Raw genomic sequence first — 23,938 nt, forward strand, 5'->3', positions numbered from 1 at the left:
AAAAACTAAATTTACATTTACTTGGTACAAAATATAACTTTCACTTGACAACCCAGTACTTACATTGTACAGTCTGTAACTTTAAGAACCCCTTTTATGACAAAGCCATTGTAAAAAGTGCACTTAAAGAATACATACATTGTACTAAAACTTATATACAACTTGTTAATTAAAACCAATAACTTCGCTTGTTTCAGAAATGAGGCAAGTTTCATATGAAGACATACAATGTTATTCGTGTCAGTAACTTATCATTTGAAGCATGTACACCATGGGATCCCAGATCCAAACCAGTTGTTTATTGTTTACAACGCTACAAGGGTAGGACTGTAAATCTGCAAAATTCAAATAGTCCACACGCTGATTATTTTACAACATGACTCACCTTCACAGACACAACAAAATGATAAGAGTGTTGCTTGAATCTACACTTACTTTTATTTTGTAATGGTTAGTTTGTTGTCTTTACCTCATTTTGTTTTTGCATGAAGTCTGGTCTTGGCTCGCTTCATTCAAGCGAAGTGACTTTTATTGATTCCAATGCTGTATTAGTGGTAGGGTCATCATTAAATTGACAGTATGGCTAGTAAGAGGCACAGATGGCCTAAGAGGCATGAACCAATACTGTTTTTTTTTAAATCAAATTTGTTGGTAAATAATAAATGACATTGAAATAATTAGTTCTTGTATCACTGTGATCTGCTATATTAACATTTATAATGTCTAATTACGAGATAATCAGAATGCTAACAGTTCTCAAGACAAATTGCTGACACAACAGCTAGGAGGTACAGCCAGTGAATGAAGTATTTCAACAGTGCAGGGATCAGACTATTGAACATACCACCACCTGTATTACAGCAGATTTCGTCTTAGCTTACAAATGCAAGTAAACGATGTATCAAGATCAGTGAGACTGATGACAAGGTTTCATGTTGAAGTAGACACAATAAAGATAACACACAAACATCCCTTACACAGAGACTGCTCTGTAGACACAATAAAGATAACACACAAACATCCCTTACACAGTGTCTGCTCTGTATTTTGTTACATTTGTATTTGTTTTTGTTATAACAAAATACAGAGCAGACACTGTGTAAGGGATGTTTGTGTGTTATCTTTATTGTGTCTACAGAGCAGTCTCTGTGTAAGGGATGTTTGTGTGTTATCTTTATTGTGTCTACAGAGCAGTCTCTGTGTAAGGGATGTTTGTGTGTTATCTTTATTGTGTCTATCTCAACATGAAACCCTGTGATCAGTCTCACTGATCTTGATGTCATTTAATAATATTTGCAAGCTACGGCCAAATGTCCTGTATTTCATAACATAATAATCTTATATCTGGACAGTAATAAGTATTTGGTACAATAAAAATAGCCTGGAATCCTTGCGGATGGGGTTTTAAATTCATTATTTCCCCAACACCTGGCCAGATGCCATTGATTCACTTCTTTAATGAAGCTAGTGGCCAGAAAACGGGTGCAAATTCTGAGTGGATATTTGAATAAGGCCATTGTGAGATGATATCAACAGTGTCACCATGTGATTGGGGTGGGGGTGGGGGTGGGGGTGAGGGTGGGGCTTTGTGATTGGGGTGGGGGTGGGGGCTTTATGATGTAAACATGATTACCATAGCCAATGACCATGTAGAAAATGGCCACGATGAAAGAAGTGTTACAGTGTCAGCTGTGGATTTACTCAGAATGAATTCTGACAGTGACAGTGATCAAATAAAGTACAATATCTGGCTAGGCTAGATTGGGAAATCAAAATTCTAAATCCCCAATCACATGGATTCTAGGCTACAATTTAGTACAACAAAACTAAATAACTCTGGGATAACATCCTTAGTATAAATGTTTTTCACCATATAAAGCAAACATGTATATTTAGAACCTGAATATTTGTACACATGTACAGAAAGCTGAAAAAACAGCACATCTACACTCTCTCAATCTTAGACACCAACATCTCTGATTAAAATCTAAGAAAGCTTAAGTTGCTTTGTTTACTATATATTTTACAACTGCAGATAACATTTTCTTTTTAAATTTCGAATTAATTCACTTCAGGACAGCAACAACATATACAGGTACATGTAGCCGGTATATTTTGCCGAGTTCTCTGAGATATAACAAGATTTACAAGTACGTGTAAGTGAGGTGTATTTTGTCTACAAATGTAGTTCTCTGAGATATAACAAGATTTACAGATACATGTAAGTGAGTACACTGTCGACAGTCGCTCGCGCCTTTTTCCCCAAAGTTTTATCTAAACTCCGATCCGGCGTAACACTAGTCTAATCGCAAACTGATATCGAGGTCCGAAGGCCCGAGCTTGGGCCTTCGCAATACGGCCCTCGAAATCAGTTTGCGATTATACTATTACTAGTGTTGCGCCGGACCGGAGTTTAGATAAAACGTAGGGAAAAAAGGCGCGAGCGACTGTCGACAGTCTAGTAAGTGAGGTGTATTTTGTCAATTTTTCTGAGATAACAAAACTGTATTTCATAAAATGCATCAATATATTAAAAGACAGATGACAACACAAAGTATATCGTTGATGACTTTGATCATAAATAAAAGATTGCATTTGCCTTCTGAGCTCAAAATTAATTTGTCACACTGCTTGTATCTGATAACTTCAAACAAAGATGGCCAAGAACACAACTAGTCATTAGAATCAAATTAGAGCTCATGTCAATATCTTTAGTTTGACCTTTGACCTCACATGAATTAAAAATCTTATTTCATACAAAAAAAATATGTTACTATAAAACATGTATATATGTGGTAATATTCAGAATCAGATTCACATTGGAGGACAATCTGAAACCGGTCTCATATTGAGCCTCAGATTCAGATTCACATTGGAGGACAATCTGAAGCCGTTCTCTTATTGAGCATCAGATTCAGAATCAGATTTACATTGGATGACAATCTGAGGCTGGTCTCATATTCAGCCTCAGATTCAGAATCAGATTCACATTGGAGGACAATCTGAAACCGGTCTCATATTGAGCCTCAGATTCAGATTCACATTGGAGGACAATCTGAGGCCGTTCTCTTATTGAGCATCAGATTCAGAATCAGATTTACATTGGATGACAATCTGAGGCCGGTCTCATATTCAGCCTCAGATTCAGAATCAGATTCACATTGGATGACAATCTGAGGCCGGTCTCATATTCAGCCTCAGATTCAGAATCAGATTCACATTGGAGGACAATCTGAGGCCGGTCTCATATTCAGCCTCAGATTCAGTCTCATATGGAAAATCATAATGACACATAATGAAAGCTGTCAATCAAGAAATATAAAATACAATAGGGACTACAATTAATGTCCCACTTCTCACCCTTTGTAAAATATTACTTCTACAGATTTTTAAATAAGATTCAAATCTTTCAAAACAACCATTTACAGATACATCACTGGAATATTGCCTACCAAGAACCACACAACAGCTGAACATCCACCAACCACAAATGTCTCAGTCATAAGCTGTTATCTCTGAAATTAAGACAATTTCTTCTGGTTCAAACTGAGACATCCCCTCTTCCATCAAGTGGTTGTAAAGGAGGAACATTTCCTGTGTAGTGGCCTCAACATTATTATTTCTTGTTAGACTGCTTTCATCTGGTGTTGCCGTGATTTATTGAATCTGAGGCTGAATCTGAGGTTGAATCTGATTCGGAGACCAACTTTATATACGTTACTATAAAAGCAGATGTGCATCTAATTGGATTCAACTCTTTTACATTATTAGTGGCGGATTTTGATTAATTATTAGACTTAAAAAAGCAAAATGGATATTTTACAATTTTGACCTGGTCTGTATCTACACTGGAAGCAATTTATTTTCTACCCCAAATCAGTATTTTCCAGTATTTATGAATAGTTCAGATAATAACCCTGACAAACAAACAAACAAACATGAACTTTACCCTTTGACCTGACATAAGGGAAGTGTATGCATCATTGGTCCTATATACATGTAAGGATTTTCCTAATAAATGATTTGAACTTTACACTGCTATCCTTGAACTTTGACCTAAAATACAGCGAGCATACCACATTAAAACTTCTCATAGTGTGTGACCTTTACAGATGAAGTGAACTTTACACTTTAACCTTTACCCTATGACCTAACATGGTTCAATACTTCCAATATCAGGATGACCCTGACAAACTACAACCAAGATCTCAATTGTGTGGAATGTACAATGTACACAACATCATTATAATTGAAAAACCAGTTGTCATTTTTTCCCTTTAATTCTATCACTTAGTGAAAGTATCATTGAAAATATGTGTAACATGTATAAATGATAGTTGTATTTGGTACAGACAGAATGTTACAATGTAACACTCACAGACATGGTTTATTTGGTACAGACAGAATGTTACAATGTAACACTCACAGACATGGTTTATTTGGTACAGACAGAATGTTACAATGTAACACTCACAGACATGGTTTATTTGGTACAGACAGAATGTTACATTGTAACGCTCACAGACATGGTTTATTTGGTACAAATAGAATGTTACAATGTAACACTCACAGACATGGTTTATTTGGTACAGACAGAATGTTACAATGTAACACTCACAGACATGGTTTATTTGGTACAGACAGAATGTTACATTGTAACGCTCACAGACATGGTTTATTTGGTACAAATAGAATGTTACAATGTAACACTCACAGACATGGTTTATTTGGTACAGACAGAATGTTACAATGTAACATTCACAGACATGGTTTATTTGGTACATACAGAATGTTACAATGTAACACTCACAGACATGGTTTATTTGGTAAAGACGTTGTTTTGAATAACATATCAGACATTGTGTTTGTTGTCTGGAATAATACTAACTATTTCTGGTATTGACAATGTTACATTATACATTATGTCTGGATTCTTGATGGATGATCACTTTAGTAAAGTAATGTTGCAGTTACACTCATTGCAATTAATACAGACTTAAAAATAGGCACACAGACTCTCTCATTGTGTGACATTTTCAGAAAGAAATTGGCTGTAGGTTCAATTATAATGATGTTGCATAGATTACTTTTTAAGCAAGTATTATCTTGGTTGTATTTGACCTTTACTCTGTAACCTTTGCCCTTTGACATTCGATGATATAAATTCTGAAATGTCAAGGAATGATATATCAAAAGAAGTGTTACTGTGTCTTTTTAAAACAGGGACTACAATGTTTTTACAAAAGGGAAAATTTGTACAATAATTGTGAAATTCATTGAATCTTGATGTGAACGTCATAAAAAAAGTTGACATTATCCATACAATGTACCTGAATAGTTCCTATACATGAGGAAATTCTAAAAGTCAAAATTGACGACGTTGGATCTAATGTTATCCATCAAGCGGAGGTCCTAGATAAACCATGGCTACTTCTGTGTTTCCATAAACAGCTGAGACTGCGGGGTAAAGATTGACATTGGGTAGACCACGGAATGCTACCCCAAGAAATTCATACCCTCTTTCAAAGGCTAGATAGTTGTCTTCCATGTCTAGTATAACCCGTATTCTTTCTCCAACCTGAAATAAAACAAGATAATTCGAAAACATTATAATTAATGGACACATTTTGTTTATTTCTAGGATGAAAATGATGTAAATTATAAGAAAGAACAACTAACGAATCAATTTCTGACAGGGTGGACATTTGGCTAGCAACAGGGCTAGCTCAATGCTGATGGGTATGTTTCGGACAGTGCCTTTAAGAGGCCTGTGGTTTACAACGTCGTACTGACACCAAGTTGGCCCTAACACCTCATCAGCAGCACATACACATGTACATGTATTAGCAATTGGGTTAACATCTTCACCAGTCCTGCCATGATCTTGAATAAGCAAAGGGTCTCTATTTCTAAGTTAATGGGTTTAACTTTGTATTGCACCAAAATATAATTACATTGTAGCTTACCAAAGCTTTCGCCATGTATCCACTATGGCTTCATCTCTATTTCAATTACTGTTCATCTTTCTACTCCAATTATTACATATCATGCTGGCATGTGTGCACTTAATACAAGATTTTAGCACAGATTGAGAAATGTAAATTATTCCTTTCAGTATTTCTAAAACCAGTGTTTGTTTGACAGGAGGAATATGCTCCAAAAGACCAACTGATTCTATAGTGATCACTGATCATGTACATCATGTACACAGACTGAAGCAATTCTAACACGTTACTTTGGTAATCAAGGCACTAGTTTACTAATATAGACACACAGAGTAAAACTATTGTCACAATATACATCAGTGATAAGCTACATGTATGGATGGATGTTGGTTTAATCATAGTCTCAGTAGGGCATCTCTCTGAAAGCTAGTACCATAAACCTGCAGTGTACTGATTTGGGACTTCTAATGTTTACACTCTATCGCAATCAAAGGGTGATTAGATTCACACAACAGATGAACTACTATCGCCTGCTTGTGTAATCTACTACATAGAACAAGAACAGGTTTAGTTTGTGTCTATCCTTAATACTAAACTGAAGTTGTATCAGTTTCTTAAAAAGATAAGGATAAACTAGATGAAATCTGATGTTATCCATACTACAATTAATTTTTAGTGTGTGTGTGTGTGTGTGGGGGGGGGGGGGGGGGGGGGGGGTCACATGAAACTGAGAAATACCAGTACAGTAAAGAACTTTTGTCTGAAAAACTAAGAACCCTTTTCAATTTTTATCATCACTCAGAAAAATGTCAAAGAATTTGGAAACAAAATTTGACTCAATAAACTTTCTAACTTATTTAGAAAACTATTATTTATAAACACTACAGTTTTCAATTTAGACTATGAGTTCATTGACTGATTGTACTGATAGAGGGCGCTACACTGATATCTACACAGGTGTAACCATTACCCACAATGCCCTGGTCTGGGTTGATGACAAATGTTTGCTATTCATAAAGTAGTCAATTTATTGACTCGTTCAGCTTGTCCTGTCCTTGACACATAGGAATGGGACTGTCAAACAATTCATCATTCCATGGAAAAATACAATTTGTATGTCTTTTCCTCAAATTTGCCACAGGATGTAGAGGATAATTAGAAGGACAAAAGACCATTATACATGTATTTTTCCTTGTCAGATTGTAATTTTTTATACATGGTAATTATTACACCTAGATATTAAAGATGTTAAATATGTGTCACATTTTTTATTTTTGCAATGTTAATTACATGACTCACTCTCTAGAGATATTTAGCTATCAACCGTACTATCTAACACTTGTGATAAATGAGTCTGCTTCCCCAAATATCAATTTTTATCCAACCATTCTAAAACTGATTCTAGTAAAATTATTGAAGGTTTTTATTCACCAATTCCAGTACCAAAGAGACAGATACATTTCTGGTAAATATCAAAAATAAACATCTAGTCATCTACGTTCTGGTTTTCAAGTAACACTCAGTATTTTTAATAACATTTTCATACCCAAGTATGAGAGTAACATATTACTGGTAAATCTAGTTTGTTATACTTACATGTAAGGATATTATAACACATTTGTGTTAACACAGAAGTCTTTCTTTTTTTAAGGTTTTAGAATTTAAGAATGGTGACAGTAATCTAGTAGTCAAGAGACTATCTAATCTATGGCTTCAAAGCTCTTCTCAAAATAAAGGATGAAGAGACATCTTGAGATTGAAAGCCATGGATAACCCATAGACTACAAAATACAGCATTGAGATTGAAAGCCATGGATAACCCATAGACTACAAAATACAGCATTGAGATTGAAAGCCATGGATAACCCATAGACTACAAAATACAGCATTGAGATTGAAAGCCATGGATAACCCATAGACTACAAAATACAGCATTGAGATTGAAAGCCATGGATAACCCATAGACTACAAAATACAGCATTGAGATTGAAAGCCATGGATAACCCATAGACTACAAAATACAGCATTGAGATTGAAAGCCATGGATAACCCATAGACTACAAAATACAGCATTGAGATTGAAAGCCATGGATAACCCATAGACTACAAAATACAGCCCTCAAATCTGATACAATTCATATATAACATATATACATGTAGTTTACCATACTTCTACATTTGTTTATACTTTTTTGTTTATTTTTCCTAATATGATATTTGGAAAAATTTTTATAATTACAATAATGCTGCAGATTTTTCAAAATACAAACTGTACAACAACACTATATCCTGTCTTATAGAATTCTCAGGATTATCAAATTACATGTTATGTAATATACAGAGCCAATGTTGACCCACAAAAAACAAAAGGGTTTCTTGTATATAATTATTTAAAAAACATTTCTAATTAGCCCATCTTTTGGACACATTACAATGAGCAACTATACATTTCAAAATGCTATCCTTAATTAATGATATTACACATGTGCATACATGTATTTATGTGGCCTTCACTACATAAACACATAACTTAAATACCTGATTGACCTTGCTACAAACTACATGTACTCTACCATGATATAATATAATTAGATATTATTTATTCCTCAATATTTTTCTTCGTTCAGCCAAGGAAACTATGAGTGACCTAAGGGGTCTTTGTCACTATGAGTCGCAAGACGAGTAGTTGAAGTACAGCCTTAAGTTAGGATTCAACTGAATGAAGAAAAATGTTGGAGAAAAATATAATTATACCAGCACCAGTAATACCGAAGAAAAATCAGGGAAAGTAATGGCAGTCTTGAGTGTTTCAACTCTGATATTTTGGACACAGTAGAACCAGTGATGTGGACACGTGTTGTCGTGACATGGCTGTATGTTGTCGTGATGTACAACAACCAGAGTATATATTCCATATTATTTGTTCAACTTGCTTGTGCATGGTATAATGACTTTAGTACTATAGTATAGTAGCCTTCACTTGTTAATGTAATATTCATCTCTCCTATTCTACGTTATTTAATTAATTCTATAATCAAATATTTTATCATTTTCATTATCAATATTTCACACAAACGTTAATGAAATGTATATTTCATTGTACATTACAACTTTACAATGCCAATATTTGCATAAATGTTTCAATAAAAGTGTTCTAGTATTAGTAAGCACAAACTGTTATTCTTTTTACCAATATGTACTCTAAACCAATACAACCATATATTTCAAGAGATTTTATAACAGTTCAGAACCTACAATTTTTAAGACATGGAATAAATCTGATACAACCAAGCTATCTACATCGTGTGAATTGTCATATCAATTTTGGAGGTACACTCTGATGAAATGCCTGGCTAACTCAGATAGAATTAACTACTTCATTATACAATGCACAAGTCAGGTTCAACAAAAAATATGGAATTTATATATCCTCTGGTCGTTCTACATCCTGACAGCATACATGTATCTTTATGTCATGACAACACGTGTCTACAATGTACATCATTGGCTCTGCTGTGTTTTCGAAATACATGTAGGAGTCAAAATGCTCAAAATTGCAGTCTTCCCTAAATACTCGCAACCTAAGGGTTGTCTTACTCATCTAGCGACAAGGACCCTTAGGTTACTTGTATTTTCCTTGGCCAAACGAAGAAAAATATTGGGGAATGATATCTAATTACATTCAGTGTATTGAGGCAACAAATCATAAATTACTGTGTACATTAGTAGTTAGTTTTACAATTCCATCACCATACTACTAAACATTCTGTCTGTCTCTGTCTCTCTCTGTCTCTCTGTCTCTCTCTCTCTCTCTCTCTCTCTCTCTCTCTCTCTCTCTCTCTCTCTCTCTCTCTCTCTCTCTCTCTCTCTCTCTCTCTCTCTCTCTCTCTCTCTCTCTCTCTCTCTCTCTCAGTACATACATGTACAGTGTATTGAGGCAACAAATCATAAAGTGCTATGTACATTTTGTACAATTGTAGTTTGTTTTGTAATTCCATCACCCTACTACTAATATTTATTTAACAGATTTTAACCTTTCTCAGTGTTATAGTTTGAAATCTCAGCTTACCTACTTCTCATAGTAGTATCTGACGTAATAATCACATCTAAATCTCATTGGTACTCAATACATGTACATTGATTGAAATATACGTGTACAATAAATAGTGCATGGACATGCTACAAATATGTTCCACTGTGTTGTACAATCATATATTCAAGTGTTCACTGACAGGAGCAATTGATTGTTTTACCGCAACCTAATTTTTTGTGTTGATTTAGGAAGGTATGCGAAGTGATTACATTATGAGTAATAATTATTTCTACTGGGAAATTATTTCCACAAAAAAGACAAATATACATACTAGCAGAATTGGTGAAAATATAAAATAAAGCCAACATGGAAATTCATTATTTCGTAATTAATGTCTAAATGCATACAATATCTGTATGTATCAATTGACATTTAGTTGTACATGTATGCTGATATTCAACAGAATGAAGTAATGTCCTCAAACTGTATGTACACGTAGTTACAACTAAATTCTATCGACCTCCTGAGTTTGTCAATGATATTGATATATGTAGATTCTCCTAAAAATGATCACTACACTGTAGTCTGTTAATTCATACATGTACATACAATGATACATGTATTGATGGTTGGATGTTCTTCTTTCTATACCTTGCTTCTTTCAGTGTGTATGCTCCTAAAGTGTGGAATACTTTACTGCTCGAGCTTCGACTACTTGAGAAATTTGCTCCTTTCAAGAAGAGTCTTAAAATGTATATTTTCCGACAATGCTATTGCTAATGTTTTTAAATTGATTGCTAATTTTAAATCCGATTTTGTTTTTAGAGATGCTTTTAAACTTTTCATTGTGTTCTTATGCTAGCTTTTTGTTGTTGTTGCTCTTTTGCTAGTCTTTCTCATTTTGTAATGTTCAGACCACTGAGACATGTTTGTGTAGTGGTCTTTAAACAATAAATTATTATTATTATTATTCCTGTACATGTACCTTATTTCTAAATGCATATGTACCGTGGCTGCCTGGTGAAAATACCATCAATCCTTCCACAATTGGTAATATTCCAGGGCTCAAAATTAACAGTAGTCCCATGCCCCTCGACTACCAGTTCTTGTCATGGGGTTACCCATAATTTACTGCTGGTAGCCTGCTCAGGCTACCACTGATTATGTGATGAAGATGGAAGATTTATGGACATGAAAGTATTTTAATAACACACATATATTTCCAATAGAGGAACTCTGTTTTCATATTCTTGAACTGGGACTACAGGTCACAATCCTTGGGCTACCAATTTCTCAAATTGGTAGAACACTGGGACTATCAAAGGAAAAAAGTTAATTTTAACTTCAAGCCCTGTATTCAGTGATGTAGCTAATTTTAAAAGTAGCTGGTAAATTGGAACAAAAAAAGTAGGTGATCATTCATAGCCATGAGGGAGACACAATGAATACATGTATGTCCAACACAATGGGATACACAATGTAGAGTGGCTGAAACTAACAATTTTTAAATAGCAATTCGTGAAAAGTAAAGGCAAGAAATTGTGAAGTACATGTAGCTGGTTGTTTTTGTTAATGTACATCGTACATTGTGTATGTCAACCACTACATGTAGGTACTTGCACATCTATCTAGAAGTATATATGGGGTGGATATTTTATACTAATGAGTCAAGACTACTCAGATTCACTTCATTTACGTGGCTTACAGTTTTAATACGCTACAAAGTCTCCTGGGTGTGATAAAATGCAATTAATCAGAATACAATTATGATTCTAATTGTCATCATCTATGACATCATTATCTTTTGTTGCCTGGCCAACAGCATTATTGAACTTCTTTGATCTATTCCTGATGAAGTTCCTTTGTGCAGGACTGAAACGTAGAAATTAAAGGTTTTAAATTCAACCTAATTGGGACAAGTTCTAGTCATTTTTTATCAAACTCATCATTACCTATCATAATGATGAACACTGTGAGGGGAATAGTTTTATTTTGAAATTTAAAGTCTCACAACATGTAGCTGTAACTTGAGTGTTATTATTTTGATCAGCCAACCAACAACGAATTTACCGAAAATTATTGAATAACCAACATGTGAAATACCAAGTCATCTTCATTTCTCCTGACAAGACATGGAAAGGGCCACTCTTGGAAATAATGGCATTTTTCATAAACTTTGGGTTCTGGAGAGTCATTTCCTAACTCCTACATGAAAGTGCTTATTATTGTCAGTGAAAACACTATGAATATTCATTGTTCAACCATTGCATATGTATTTCTGCTGACTCCCATGAGGCAATGTGTTCCACAGAAAAGTTTCCAAATGAGGCAGAACTTCAAATTGGTGTTTCTCTGAAATCACATATAATGTATGGTAGGTGATGTAAAAGCCTGAAATGACGTGCCAGAACCCAAAATTTATGAAAATATCTGTATTACTCCAAGTGGTGTTTGTTATCATAATGTGGGAAAACTACTTGTGCTGTGAAGAACTATTATATTTGTATTATTGATCCGTTAGTACATTGTATTGTTATACAGGAAATACATCCTGACTTCCATGTAAATTAAATTGATTTTATGTGCAACATGTTTGCTAATGATTGTATCAACTTTGATATTTAGATGTAGATCATGATACGTCCAATCCTGTGATTGACTAGTCTAGCGGCTAGACCTTGGGCTTTCTTCTGATAGATATAAGGGTAGAACACATCCGGGCTACATGTATCACCTTCACTAGCAACCTTTGATTGCCTTCACAGTGAGCAGAGTAGCCTTTGGGGTCTAGAAGAAAGAGGAGTGATTGCCCTACATCTTGTGTAAACCACTACACCACTATCAGTATAAAGTACTGGGCTTTACTTTGTGAGATCTTGATAGTAGAAGTTACCATAACGACATTACACAATTATTTTGTCATGTAAATCATTCAAACACATTTCTTATTTCAGTTTTACTTATTTTTTATTTATTCACTTTTTATTTTGTTTTTATCATGGGGGGGGGGGGGGGGGGGGGAGATTACTTTGCCTACAGACCTGCATTACTTGGCCTGTATATATGTATCTTGACCAGATCAAAGCAGTAAATCATGTTATAAAGTGACATGTTTATATCTGCAGGACTGACACACCTGACCTTATATGACTTGTCTATTGCTGACCTTGGGTACACACATAATAACATTCACCTGATCTGATATGACTTGTCTATTGCTCACCTTGGGTACACACATAATAACATTCACCTGATCTGATATGACCCTACATTCCATTTACATTTTTTATTGTCCAGATTCTGTCTATCTGACATGATCCTACATCCATTCCATTTACATTCTTTATTTCTCAAGCTCAACAATGTATCTATCCATGATTCATACAATACTAACATTGACGCCAGGGATTAGAAATATTTTGTAAATGTTTGATAACATTAATGAGCAAATTTTTTCAAGTCTTTTAGAGATGTTTTCTCTTGATTATATGTGTCATCTATGTTAACAAAATGTTTGTCATTTACAAATCAAAGTGTTAACATTCATGACTTATAAAGACCTGACCTGACCTTTACAGATTCCCTAATTGGTCATGCAAATCAATTAATCTGATACTGGTGCTAGTACATGTGGGAATGTCACATTCACAGTTTGTTTAATTTGTCTTATATTTTGAATGAAACTAAAACATGTGAAATGCATTATTCATGCACTACCAAAATGCTCAAAACACTGAAATTATTAGTACCCTGGCAAAGACCTACATGAAAGATGGTACAATATCTTCAGGGGTGAACAAATCCACTGGTCCTGGGTCCGGGACTAGCGATTTTTTGTGCCGGACCACACAAATTTTACCTTGTACCACTAATTCTTTCAGCAGGGCCACTTGATTTTTTAAGGCACTGGTCCACCAGTTCACAAAATGATTTGTTCACCCCTGATCTTACAAAATGTTTCCCTTAACTCAGTCAGGAGCATACATATATAATCCCTACTTCCACTGGAAGATATTAAACCTTCATAACAATCTCTATCCAACCATTTCCTCATTTATACTTTGGGCTGACTGTAGCATAAATATGGTTCATATGTTAGGCAATCAGACACAAACAGCAGCAGTGAGGATTTAAACCCAGTAATGTGCCAACTATGAGCTAGCCATTCTCATCATGTATCATGATTACATTAAACCCATTTGGTCACAGACCCTACACTGGTTTGGTTTGAACATGGAAGTATGTTATACTTTCATGGTTTGAAATAATCCTTTACTTACTGTACCATTATGGTGTGTGAATACAGGACCAAATCATACCAAACTCAACAAATGCATATGATCAACTTGATTGGGGAGGGGGGGGGGGGGGGTACTGTGGTATGTTTGTATTGATATAAGGGAGGGGCAGGGCATTATTCAAAATGGTTTCAACATGGCAGACTGTGTGATTGTCACTGGTTGGAGAATTGTTAAAATCTAACAAAGACTAAATGACATGCATGTAATACAAGTTATAACATACAATTCGTGAATCAAAAAGACCTTACGTCACGATTGCCAGTTTCTGACAATTATGCTATCCTCTATACGGTATACCTATATCAGTTTTTTATTTTTAAAAAATCAATAATATATTGACTATTAACTTACCTCATATTTTGGTGCATTGTTACACTGTGGAAAATTGCCCTGATTATCTCCGTTATGTATAAGATAGTTATCTACTAAGTTCCAGCCCCAACTGTGTTCATCTCCACCGAGTAAAGCAACATACCCCTGACACTGCATTGAGGCTTTGTTAGTGGCCAACCCAACCACAGCGACAGTTCCGAGCGGCCCTTGCCACCACACTTCCCATGAATGCCTGCCGCTATTAAAACCCTTTTTACCCCTAGCCCCATCTGTACTTTGTGCCACGGGGTTCCGATGTAGAACGAATCCGTTGGGTTTCACATGAATATTCCTAGAGCAGTCATTGGCGTTCCAACTGTGGTAGAATGCTCGTACTTTCGACTTGTACGTTGGCACATTACATAGAAGATCGCCTTTAAAAGCCTCTTTGTTTAATTTTCGTAGACAAACCAACCGCCACACTGAATTGTTCTCATCCTTAAGGTACTGGTTCCAACTCTTACAGACCAAAGCACAACTAAATAAATCCGGTAGGTCCAAGTAGGAGAAGAGCACTTCGAACACAGGGAAAGGGAGATTGGCCGCGGCCATTTTGGACGACTGTATTGCGCATGTGCAGAGCAGTCGCCGGTTTCTTCACTGGAGAAATGAAAAACAAACAACAGTTTACAGCAGCGAGTATAATATTTCGCAAACAATGATTCGAAATTGTCTTTACTCATCGTATACCTGTGAACCACGTGTAATGTTGTCTTTGGCTGACAAAAATGAAGTTCTAATAACGAACTAGAATTTTAAAAAAAACCTGTTATAATAGGTGAAGAATCTCCTATGGGGATAGGGGATATTCCGGTTTTTAAACATCTCCTTTTTCTTCTGTTAAGCTTCTATTTTCTCACTATTCTTGTTCACCTCTCAGACAACTTAGCAGTTTTCTATAGTTGTCTGAGTTCCCCTGAAGTACATCAACTATGAAACTCCATAGATACAATTTTAAAATAGTTTACTTCAAAAGTGAAAACACCAAAACGTATTCTAACAAGACTGACGGTGAGGGCGATGTATACCATCCCCTGTTAGCCCACTAGATGTTTGCCGTTGAAAATACTCCTTTTGCCAAATCATGGAGTCTTTCCTGATTCGACGTACGCTAGTACACGGTCTATTTTGAGTCATGAGCACCTCATTTGAATTGTAAGGGGAGGGAGAGAGAGAGAGAGAGAGAGAGAGAGAGAGAGAGAGAGAGAGAGAGAGAGAGAGAGAGAGAGAGAGTCTGTCTCTGTCTCTGTCTCTGTCTCTGTCTCTGTCTCTGTGTTTGACAAGTGTGTGAGCAATATGTACTAAAGGATGTAAAGAGAAACCTTAAGCTATGCTCTGAATATCGTCACTGTTGATAGGTGTATCTACTTCAAAGAGAGTGATGATATCTCGTTTTGACACAAGATCTAGAGGCGAAAGCAACGTTAATCACCTATATAAACTGCATATAGTAAATAAGTTATATTTACATCAAATTACCTTCAAGTCATAAAACATGTTTTCCATGGTTTTACGAGTATTTAATAAGTATGGCTGTTAGTGGAGCCTTCGTGAATTTTACGACTTGCATTGTTCACTTGTTTTTTGAATTATTTTCGTCCTGTTTTGTTTAAAATTAGGTATAACAGCCCGAAAACTATTTTCCACTTTCCGAAAAGTACACATTTTTAGATTATTTTCATAAGAAAGATTCATAAATGAGTGTACGGTATCAATTTTGACATTTTTCCATGACAATTTTCAAGATTTTGTTTACTGTAGTCAAACCCTTTCATATACTGCAAAGATTCCAGTGAAATAATGAAATCAACACACTGCAATGTATTTTTCAAAATATTTCCATCAAAATGTGTTAAAATTACATCTGAATTAAGATATTTATTAATTTTAGCAAATTTCCCTCATAATCAGTAAAATTGAACCTGTGTTAGTTGCAGGACTTGTCCTGAAGCTGAAAGGGGTGTGTCAGTTGCAGGAATTGTCCTGCAGCTGAAAGGGGTGTGTCAGATGCAGGAATTGTCCTGAGGCTGAAAGGGGTGTGTCAGTTGCAGGACTTGTCCTGAAGCTGAAAGGGGTGTGTCAGATGCAGGAATTGTCCTGAAGCTGAAAGGGGTGTGTCAGTTGCAGGAATTGTCCAGAAGCTGAAAGGGGTGTGTCAGTTGCAGGAATTGTCCTGCAGCTGACATTTGGTTGTACATGGACCTATGGGCATGGTCATTGTTGTTTGGGATATTGCACTCATTTTTGAACATGTACTCTCTTGCCTACCAGATGTTATTATGGCAAAAACACACTAGCATTTGGTTGTTGGACTTAGTCATGGTTGCTAGGGCCAATTGTGTCAAAATATTTTGAATGAAATTTACAGAATAACACTTCAAGAAACCTCTCACCAAACGCCAGTCTTATTATTAACCACATAATTTTGGAGATAAATTTTTTTTGACCAAATTCACCTTTTAAGTTTTTATACTTAATTTTCATATTGCTGGTGGGATTATCCATATTGATTGACGTATAACATTTCTTCATCTCTACACTCCTAAATGCATCCGCATTAAATTTCAGCCAAATCCTCAGAGTAGTTTTTGAATAAACTGACACACCCCTTTCAGCTTCAGGACAATTCCTGCAACTGACACACCCCTTTCAGCTTCAGGACAATTCCTGCATCTGACACACCCCTTTCAGCTTCAGGACAAGTCCTGCAACTGACACACCCCTTTCAGCCTCAGGACAATTCCTGCATCTGACACACCCCTTTCAGCTTCAGGACAAGTCCTGCAACTGACACACCCCTTTCAGCTTCAGGACAATTCCTGCATCTGACACACCCTTTCAGCTTCAGGACAAGTCCTGCAACTGACACACCCCTTTCAGCCTCAGGACAATTCCTGCAGCTGACACACCCCTTTCAGCTTCAGGACAATTCCTGCATCTGACACACCCCTTTCAGCTTCAGGACAAGTCCTGCAACTGACACACCCCTTTCAGCTGCAGGACAATTCCTGCAACTGATAGCTGACCGACACACCAGTCTATGAAACATTTTATATTGTCCGGTAGAATTGCAGATTGGTGGAGGGGACAATGACTTTTTTGTTATTTCCTCAAAAAATGCCTGATTTGTGTGACAGGGAAGTGAAATTGAAATTCTAACTTGGGAATTTTAGATTAAAACAACTGACCTGAGAGATTTTGTTTTAAACTGTGATAATCTTACAGCAATTATATGAATTTTTATAATTTCACTGGCAATATTTCACTCTTTTTATGCCAAGGTTAAAAATCTCTGTTCTGAATTAAAAATATATTAATTTAGGTATGTGTATGATCAAGCTGACATTTTTTCATGTAGTTAAATGAATTGATGATTGCAGTTAAAATATGATGTACTTAACATTTTCAAGGTACAAACACTGAAGGAATATTCAAAAGTTGATCAACTGGATTTTACTTCAACAATTATTAAAAAATATTAGATTTTGTGCATTTTTTGCACTTTTTCCTACTACAATTGTGTAAAATACCAGGTTTTCGGAAATTGGAAAATTGTTTTCGGGCTGTTGTATATACAATTAGTACAAGGATGCCGCTGTCCGTCAATATTCATCGTAAATCAATGTGTCCTCCGATCCTGTGTAATAATTCGACATTCATAAGTTTCGTAGTTGATTCCATTGATATCTATAGGCTCAATTTTCGTTGTTGTAAATAATATATATATATATATATATATATATATATATATATATATATATATATATATATATATATATATATATATATATATATATATATAATTGACTGGATGTAGATAAAACCACATAAATACGGGTAGTAGAGCGAATTATATACACATAATATATATATATATATATATATATATATATATATATATATATATATATATATATATATATATATATATATATATATATATATATATATATATATATATATATATATATATATTTAGTGAATAAATTATGGCCCTTGTATTATAGTTAAGTTTCCAGTCATGGTCTTATAATCAGCTACCTGGGCTACAAAATTGCCATTAAAACTTAATCTTGGAGAGTACAAACACCAGGGGAGGGGGATACTCCCACAGAAAGTTATATGTGTATGTGGCACCCAAACGGGTCACCTTTTCACGAAAAAATCCCTAAACACAGGTTGACTTTTCATCTGAAGATGTCTTAATCATGAGCTCGGTAGATAATATATGAAAATACTTCTTAGACTTAAAATACCTTCACAACATCAGAATAAAGGTATTGACTGAGTGATTGTGACTGGAGATACCTAACAAATGGGTATGTGTTGTTATTTTGTTTTTGTTTTTTTTGTTTGGTTGTTTTTGGACGGTGTTGTTTGTTTGTTTGTTTGTTTGTTTGTTTGTTTGTTTGTTTGTTTGTTGTTGTTGTTGTTGTTTTTTGTTGTTGTTTTTTTTTGGGGGGGGGTTATACACGAGTCGATGTTTTGAACTTGAGCCGCACATCCCCGTCTGATAATATGTAACAAACCCCGCCCCATCCCGGTATACCACAAGCTGCCATTGTCATTTTGTTTCAGTAGTGCTGTACTTCTCTCCACATAAAAAAATGACCTCTTATGTTTTTCATGAGATCGAATAAATCATCACAACCTTGGCCGTAACCCTCATTCATCCGACCTTGTTGTGGAGTGGACGTGCATACAGAGCAGGACCAAGGCTTCCACTGGCAAGCAGGCTAAAAACTTTCCTGAATATGCATGCAAAAGTTGAAGTAATTTATTGCGTATGAAAATAACATCCCTGTAGGTGTGACCTTACATACAGGCTATGGATAGACAACATCCAATGTTTCTAGATGTGGACAGCCTAAAACTTTCATGCGTGTGCACTCGTTTGAGTGGTGATGTATTGCATCTAAACATAGCATACCTGAGTGCAGCAAAGGAGGCAATGCCACAGGTAATAGCGGTATGTCTATTGATGATAAACGACAGAAATATCATTGAAAAAGAAAGACAATGCCATTTGAAAGGACGAAATAGTGAAAAGATATAATCATCATTACTATTGTGCTGACGATGACAAATAAGCAGGAAGTCTGACATTAAATGTTTTACAGTTATTGTGAGTATGACAACTGATGGACGTTTACGATTCATATCACATCCATAATAGTCATTCAGTAATATAAGGATACGGTCATTTGTGGAAAGAAATATAACTGTGGCCTTACGTGTGTTTTTTAAGACTATGCGAGTCTTTTTAGGATAATTATAGACCATCAGTCTATTTATCATTGACACTAGGTTAACTGTTTGATATTACATACGATGGATATGATGATTATGGCTCATTTATCATTCACCACAACTTCTAGGATATGACGTGGTTTTACACCTTTAGTATTCCATTCAATATAACTTACGTGGCATAGCAAATTAAAGTTATATGTATTACTGTCAATAGTCGGGCTAATAGTTGTAACGTTTGGGATATCTTGTATCTTATATTATAATATACCAATGGAAAACCAAATCTAGCATGATGGAAGTAACGACAATGTAACCCATGATTTTTTTCTACTGCTAGTGATGGTGATGGTGATGGTGATGGTGATGGTGATGGTGATGGTGATGGTGGTGGTGATGGTGATGGTGGTGGTGGTGGTGGTGGTGGTGGTGGTGGTGGTGGTGGTGGTGGTGATGGTGGTGGTGGTGGTGGTGGTGGTGATGGTGGTGGTGGTGGTGGTGGTGGTGGTGATGGTGATGGTGGTGGTGATGGTGGTGGTGGTGGTGATGGTGATGGTGGTGGTGATGGTGGTGGTGGTGGTGGTGGTGATGGTGGTGGTGGTGGTGATGGTGGTGGTGGTGGTGGTGATGGTGATGGTGGTGGTGGTGGTGGTGGTGGTGGTGGTGGTGATGGTGGTAGTGGTGGTGGTGGTGGTGGTGGTGGTGGTGGTGGTGGTGGTGGTGATGTTGATGTTGATGGTGATGGTGATGGTGATGTTGATGGTGATGTTGATGGGGATGGGGATGGTGATGGTGGAATAAAAGTCAATTTTCTGATGTGCTGCTTTTTTAATTTTCCCCTATATCGACTATACAAAGAATAACATGTAGTCCCCTTTTCAGTAACTACCTTATACTGTATCTCTCTCTCTCTCTCTCTCTCTCTCTCTCTCTCTCTCTCTCTCTCTCTCTCTCTCTCTCTCTCTCTCTCTCTCTCTCTCTCTCTCTCTCTCTATAAATCAATCAATCAATCAATCAATCAATCAATCAATCAATCAACCAACCAACCAACCAACCAACCAGCCAACAACCAACCAATCAACCAACCAACCAACCAACCAACCATCCAACCAACCAACCAACCAACCAGCCAATCAATCAATCAATCAATCAATCAATCAATCAATCAATCAATCAATGAAAAGATTCGAATATATCCACACAATTTTATCTGAAACCACGTTTCTGCTATGCCGCTGAGCAAGAGTCGGTTGTAATCGAATGTTACGGATTAAACAGCTCCTCCAAATAGATTCATTCGTCTTGTTCTCGAGATGCAAAAAGATCAATGTCAAGGTTTAGGTCAAAGGTCAAAAAATGTTGAAATGTTTTGTTTTTCAACAGAGATTAAGATTTATAGCAACAATCCATACATTTTCTCTGGGGGGGGGGGGTTTCAGTGTTTGGAAATGAAAGCTGGTTTGTGATTTTAGCTTGACAAAGAGTGTTTTCATTAAATAAACTCCTGGAAGAGGCTAGCTAGAGTGCCTGTCACTTGATTGTCATGTTTTTTGGTGTTATGTTTTAGGAATACCATTTAACATATAATATTCAAGTGTGTCCAGAAGAAACATTCCATCACCATTTCATATTTCACAGTACACCATAAACGTTGACAATTATCATGGAACGTCAACAGATAACCCCATTAATATCATATAGAATACATAGGTAGACATTATTTACATCCCATAATATCATAAACTTCATCAAACGCTGACTTATATGTACACCTGATAATAAGGAGACTTTGTTTAATTAACCCCTCTGACAAGGGGGTGGGGGAGGAGGGCTTTCAAAAACCCTACAACAAAATTACTGCATTGAAATGAGCCAAGTAGTAAGACTAAAACTAATGAATTCGTTTCCATGACAACATGGACGTCATCATATACGAATGACTATTCGTATAGCGGCCACTACCACATCCAAGTGGCCCATATAATATATTTGAACTATACATAGATTCAATCTATTGAATGTTCGAAGGCACGTTTCTGTCCGATGATATCTCTTTTAATTAGTCTTATCAGCAAAGAGATCCAACAGAAATGTGACAAAAACGCACTGATTAATTCGAACACCTATGATAGATGTGAATCTCCTTGTAATCCTCATCAATAGCATGTATTTATCAGTCATGTTATATTAATGTGTGTATTTATCAAAATATGATACGAAATGTCCTCAACTGTTAGTATGATTTTAAGGTCACACGATAACATTGTAACAGGTGGAGTTGACACTATAAATATTCCAGGAATCACATCCCTGAATATTGGAACGTGATAATTAAGTGACATGGGCAGGAGTTGCCACAGTTAAAAACTTGAAATGGGGCTAATTATCTGTTATGGATTCTATCTGGATTTCAATGTCATACACATCAATGCCAATACTACACACGCTGTTAGAAATTATTATCAAAAAACCATAAAACGTCCAACCAGCTTTTCAGTTATGCTTCATCAGGCGAAAAAAAATTGCGGAACAGATGAACTGACGATCAAACACTACGATAAATGTTCATGCACATGTGTACATTGCAAAACTCAAATAACAGCACAGATAAAATAAACAACTTATATACAAAAACACACACATTAAGTACATTGGCAATAAGCTAATAAAACAATCACAGCTCTGCGTTATAAAAACGTTCCTTTCAGGACTTCAGAAATATAATTTACATTATTAGTGTATTTGTTGTATTTATTATTGTAAATACTGCTTTGTGGGAAATATCATCATGTGCTGAACCAATGCACAAACCAACGCCGAATACATCACAATCTGTGTTGAACCAATGCACAAACCAACGCCGAATACATCACAATATGTGTTGAACCAATGCACAAACCAACGCCGAATACATCACAATCTGTGTTGAACCAATGCACAAACCAACGCCGAATACATCACAATATGTGTTGAACCAAAGCACAAACCAACGCCGAATACATCACAATCTGTGTTGAACCAAAGCACAAACCAACGCCGAATACATCACAATCTGTGTTGAACCAATGCACAAACCAACGCCGAATACATCACAATATGTGTTGAACCAATGCACAAACCAACGCCGAATACATCACAATCTGTGTTGAACCAATGCACAAACCAACGCCGAATACATCACAATATGTGTTGAACCAAAGCACAAACCAACGCCGAATACATCACAATCTGTGTTGAACCAATGCACAAACCAACGCCGAATACATCACAATCTGTGTTGAACCAATGCACAAACCAACGCCGAATTATACATCACAATCTGTGTTGAACCAATGCACAAACCAACGCCGAATTATACATCACAATCTGTGTTGAACCAATGCACAAACCAACGCCGAATACATCACAATCTGTGTTGAACCAATGCATAAACCATCATTACATATATATGGAATACATTGCATACCTAATTACATATGTAGAATGCATTGCATACACATCATTACAATATGTAGAATACATGCATGTGTGTGTGTATGTATGTATGTATGTATGTATGTACGTACGTACGTATGTATGTATGTATGTATGTATGTATGTATGTATGTATGTATGTATGTATCATACAACTTTTTTGACAATATCATGATTACTAGTCACTTTACATACTACACAGATTTAGCAAAAAAATATAATGGTTGGCGGTCGACATCACAAGAGATGAAGTTACTTATATGATGGACCATTTAGGACCACAATGTCATGTCAGGACAGCATTAGAATTTGAAACGATGGAATTCAGACGCATTGAAGTGGTATAAACATATGTTTCGATGAAAGTTAATAATGAAAACGCTGTAGCATCTAGATTTTTTTGAACAGAAAAGATAAATTTTAATTCTTTGTAATGCGGTGATATTCAGACATACTGAATCCCTTTTTGCCGATTGAACTGAATTGTAGACATTGAGGCCCAGTGTACACATGTATCAAATACAAAATAGGGATTTGACGTTAAATGGCGTTAAAACTGTTTG

General features: G+C 35.9%; 1 protein-coding gene across 1 annotated transcript; it reads right to left on the minus strand.

The window, feature by feature from the left end:
- Positions 1-5,392: 5,392 nt before the first annotated feature.
- LOC144442553 (F-box/SPRY domain-containing protein 1-like) lies at positions 5,393-15,211 on the minus strand. Its single transcript, XM_078131927.1, has 2 exons — positions 14,631-15,211; positions 5,393-5,578 (listed from the first exon to the last, which is right to left on the minus strand). The coding sequence occupies exons 1-2, from the start codon at positions 15,201-15,203 to the stop codon at positions 5,393-5,395; spliced, it is 759 nt and encodes a 252-aa protein (XP_077988053.1). The 5' UTR covers positions 15,204-15,211.
- Positions 15,212-23,938: the final 8,727 nt, after the last annotated feature.

This window comes from Glandiceps talaboti, chromosome 11 (genome assembly GCF_964340395.1).
Source record: "Glandiceps talaboti chromosome 11, keGlaTala1.1, whole genome shotgun sequence".
NCBI classification, from domain to species: domain Eukaryota; kingdom Metazoa; phylum Hemichordata; class Enteropneusta; family Spengelidae; genus Glandiceps; species Glandiceps talaboti.

Excerpts from the sequence above, each read along its gene's own strand:
- LOC144442553 (XM_078131927.1), bottom strand. The coding sequence starts at position 15,203 with ATGGCCGCGGCCAATCTCCCTTTCCCTGTGTTCGAAGTGCTCTTCTCC. Across the intron at positions 5,579-14,630 it reads ACAATGCACCAAAATATGAG|GTTGGAGAAAGAATACGGGT; the intron begins GTAAGTTAATAG and ends GTTTTATTTCAG.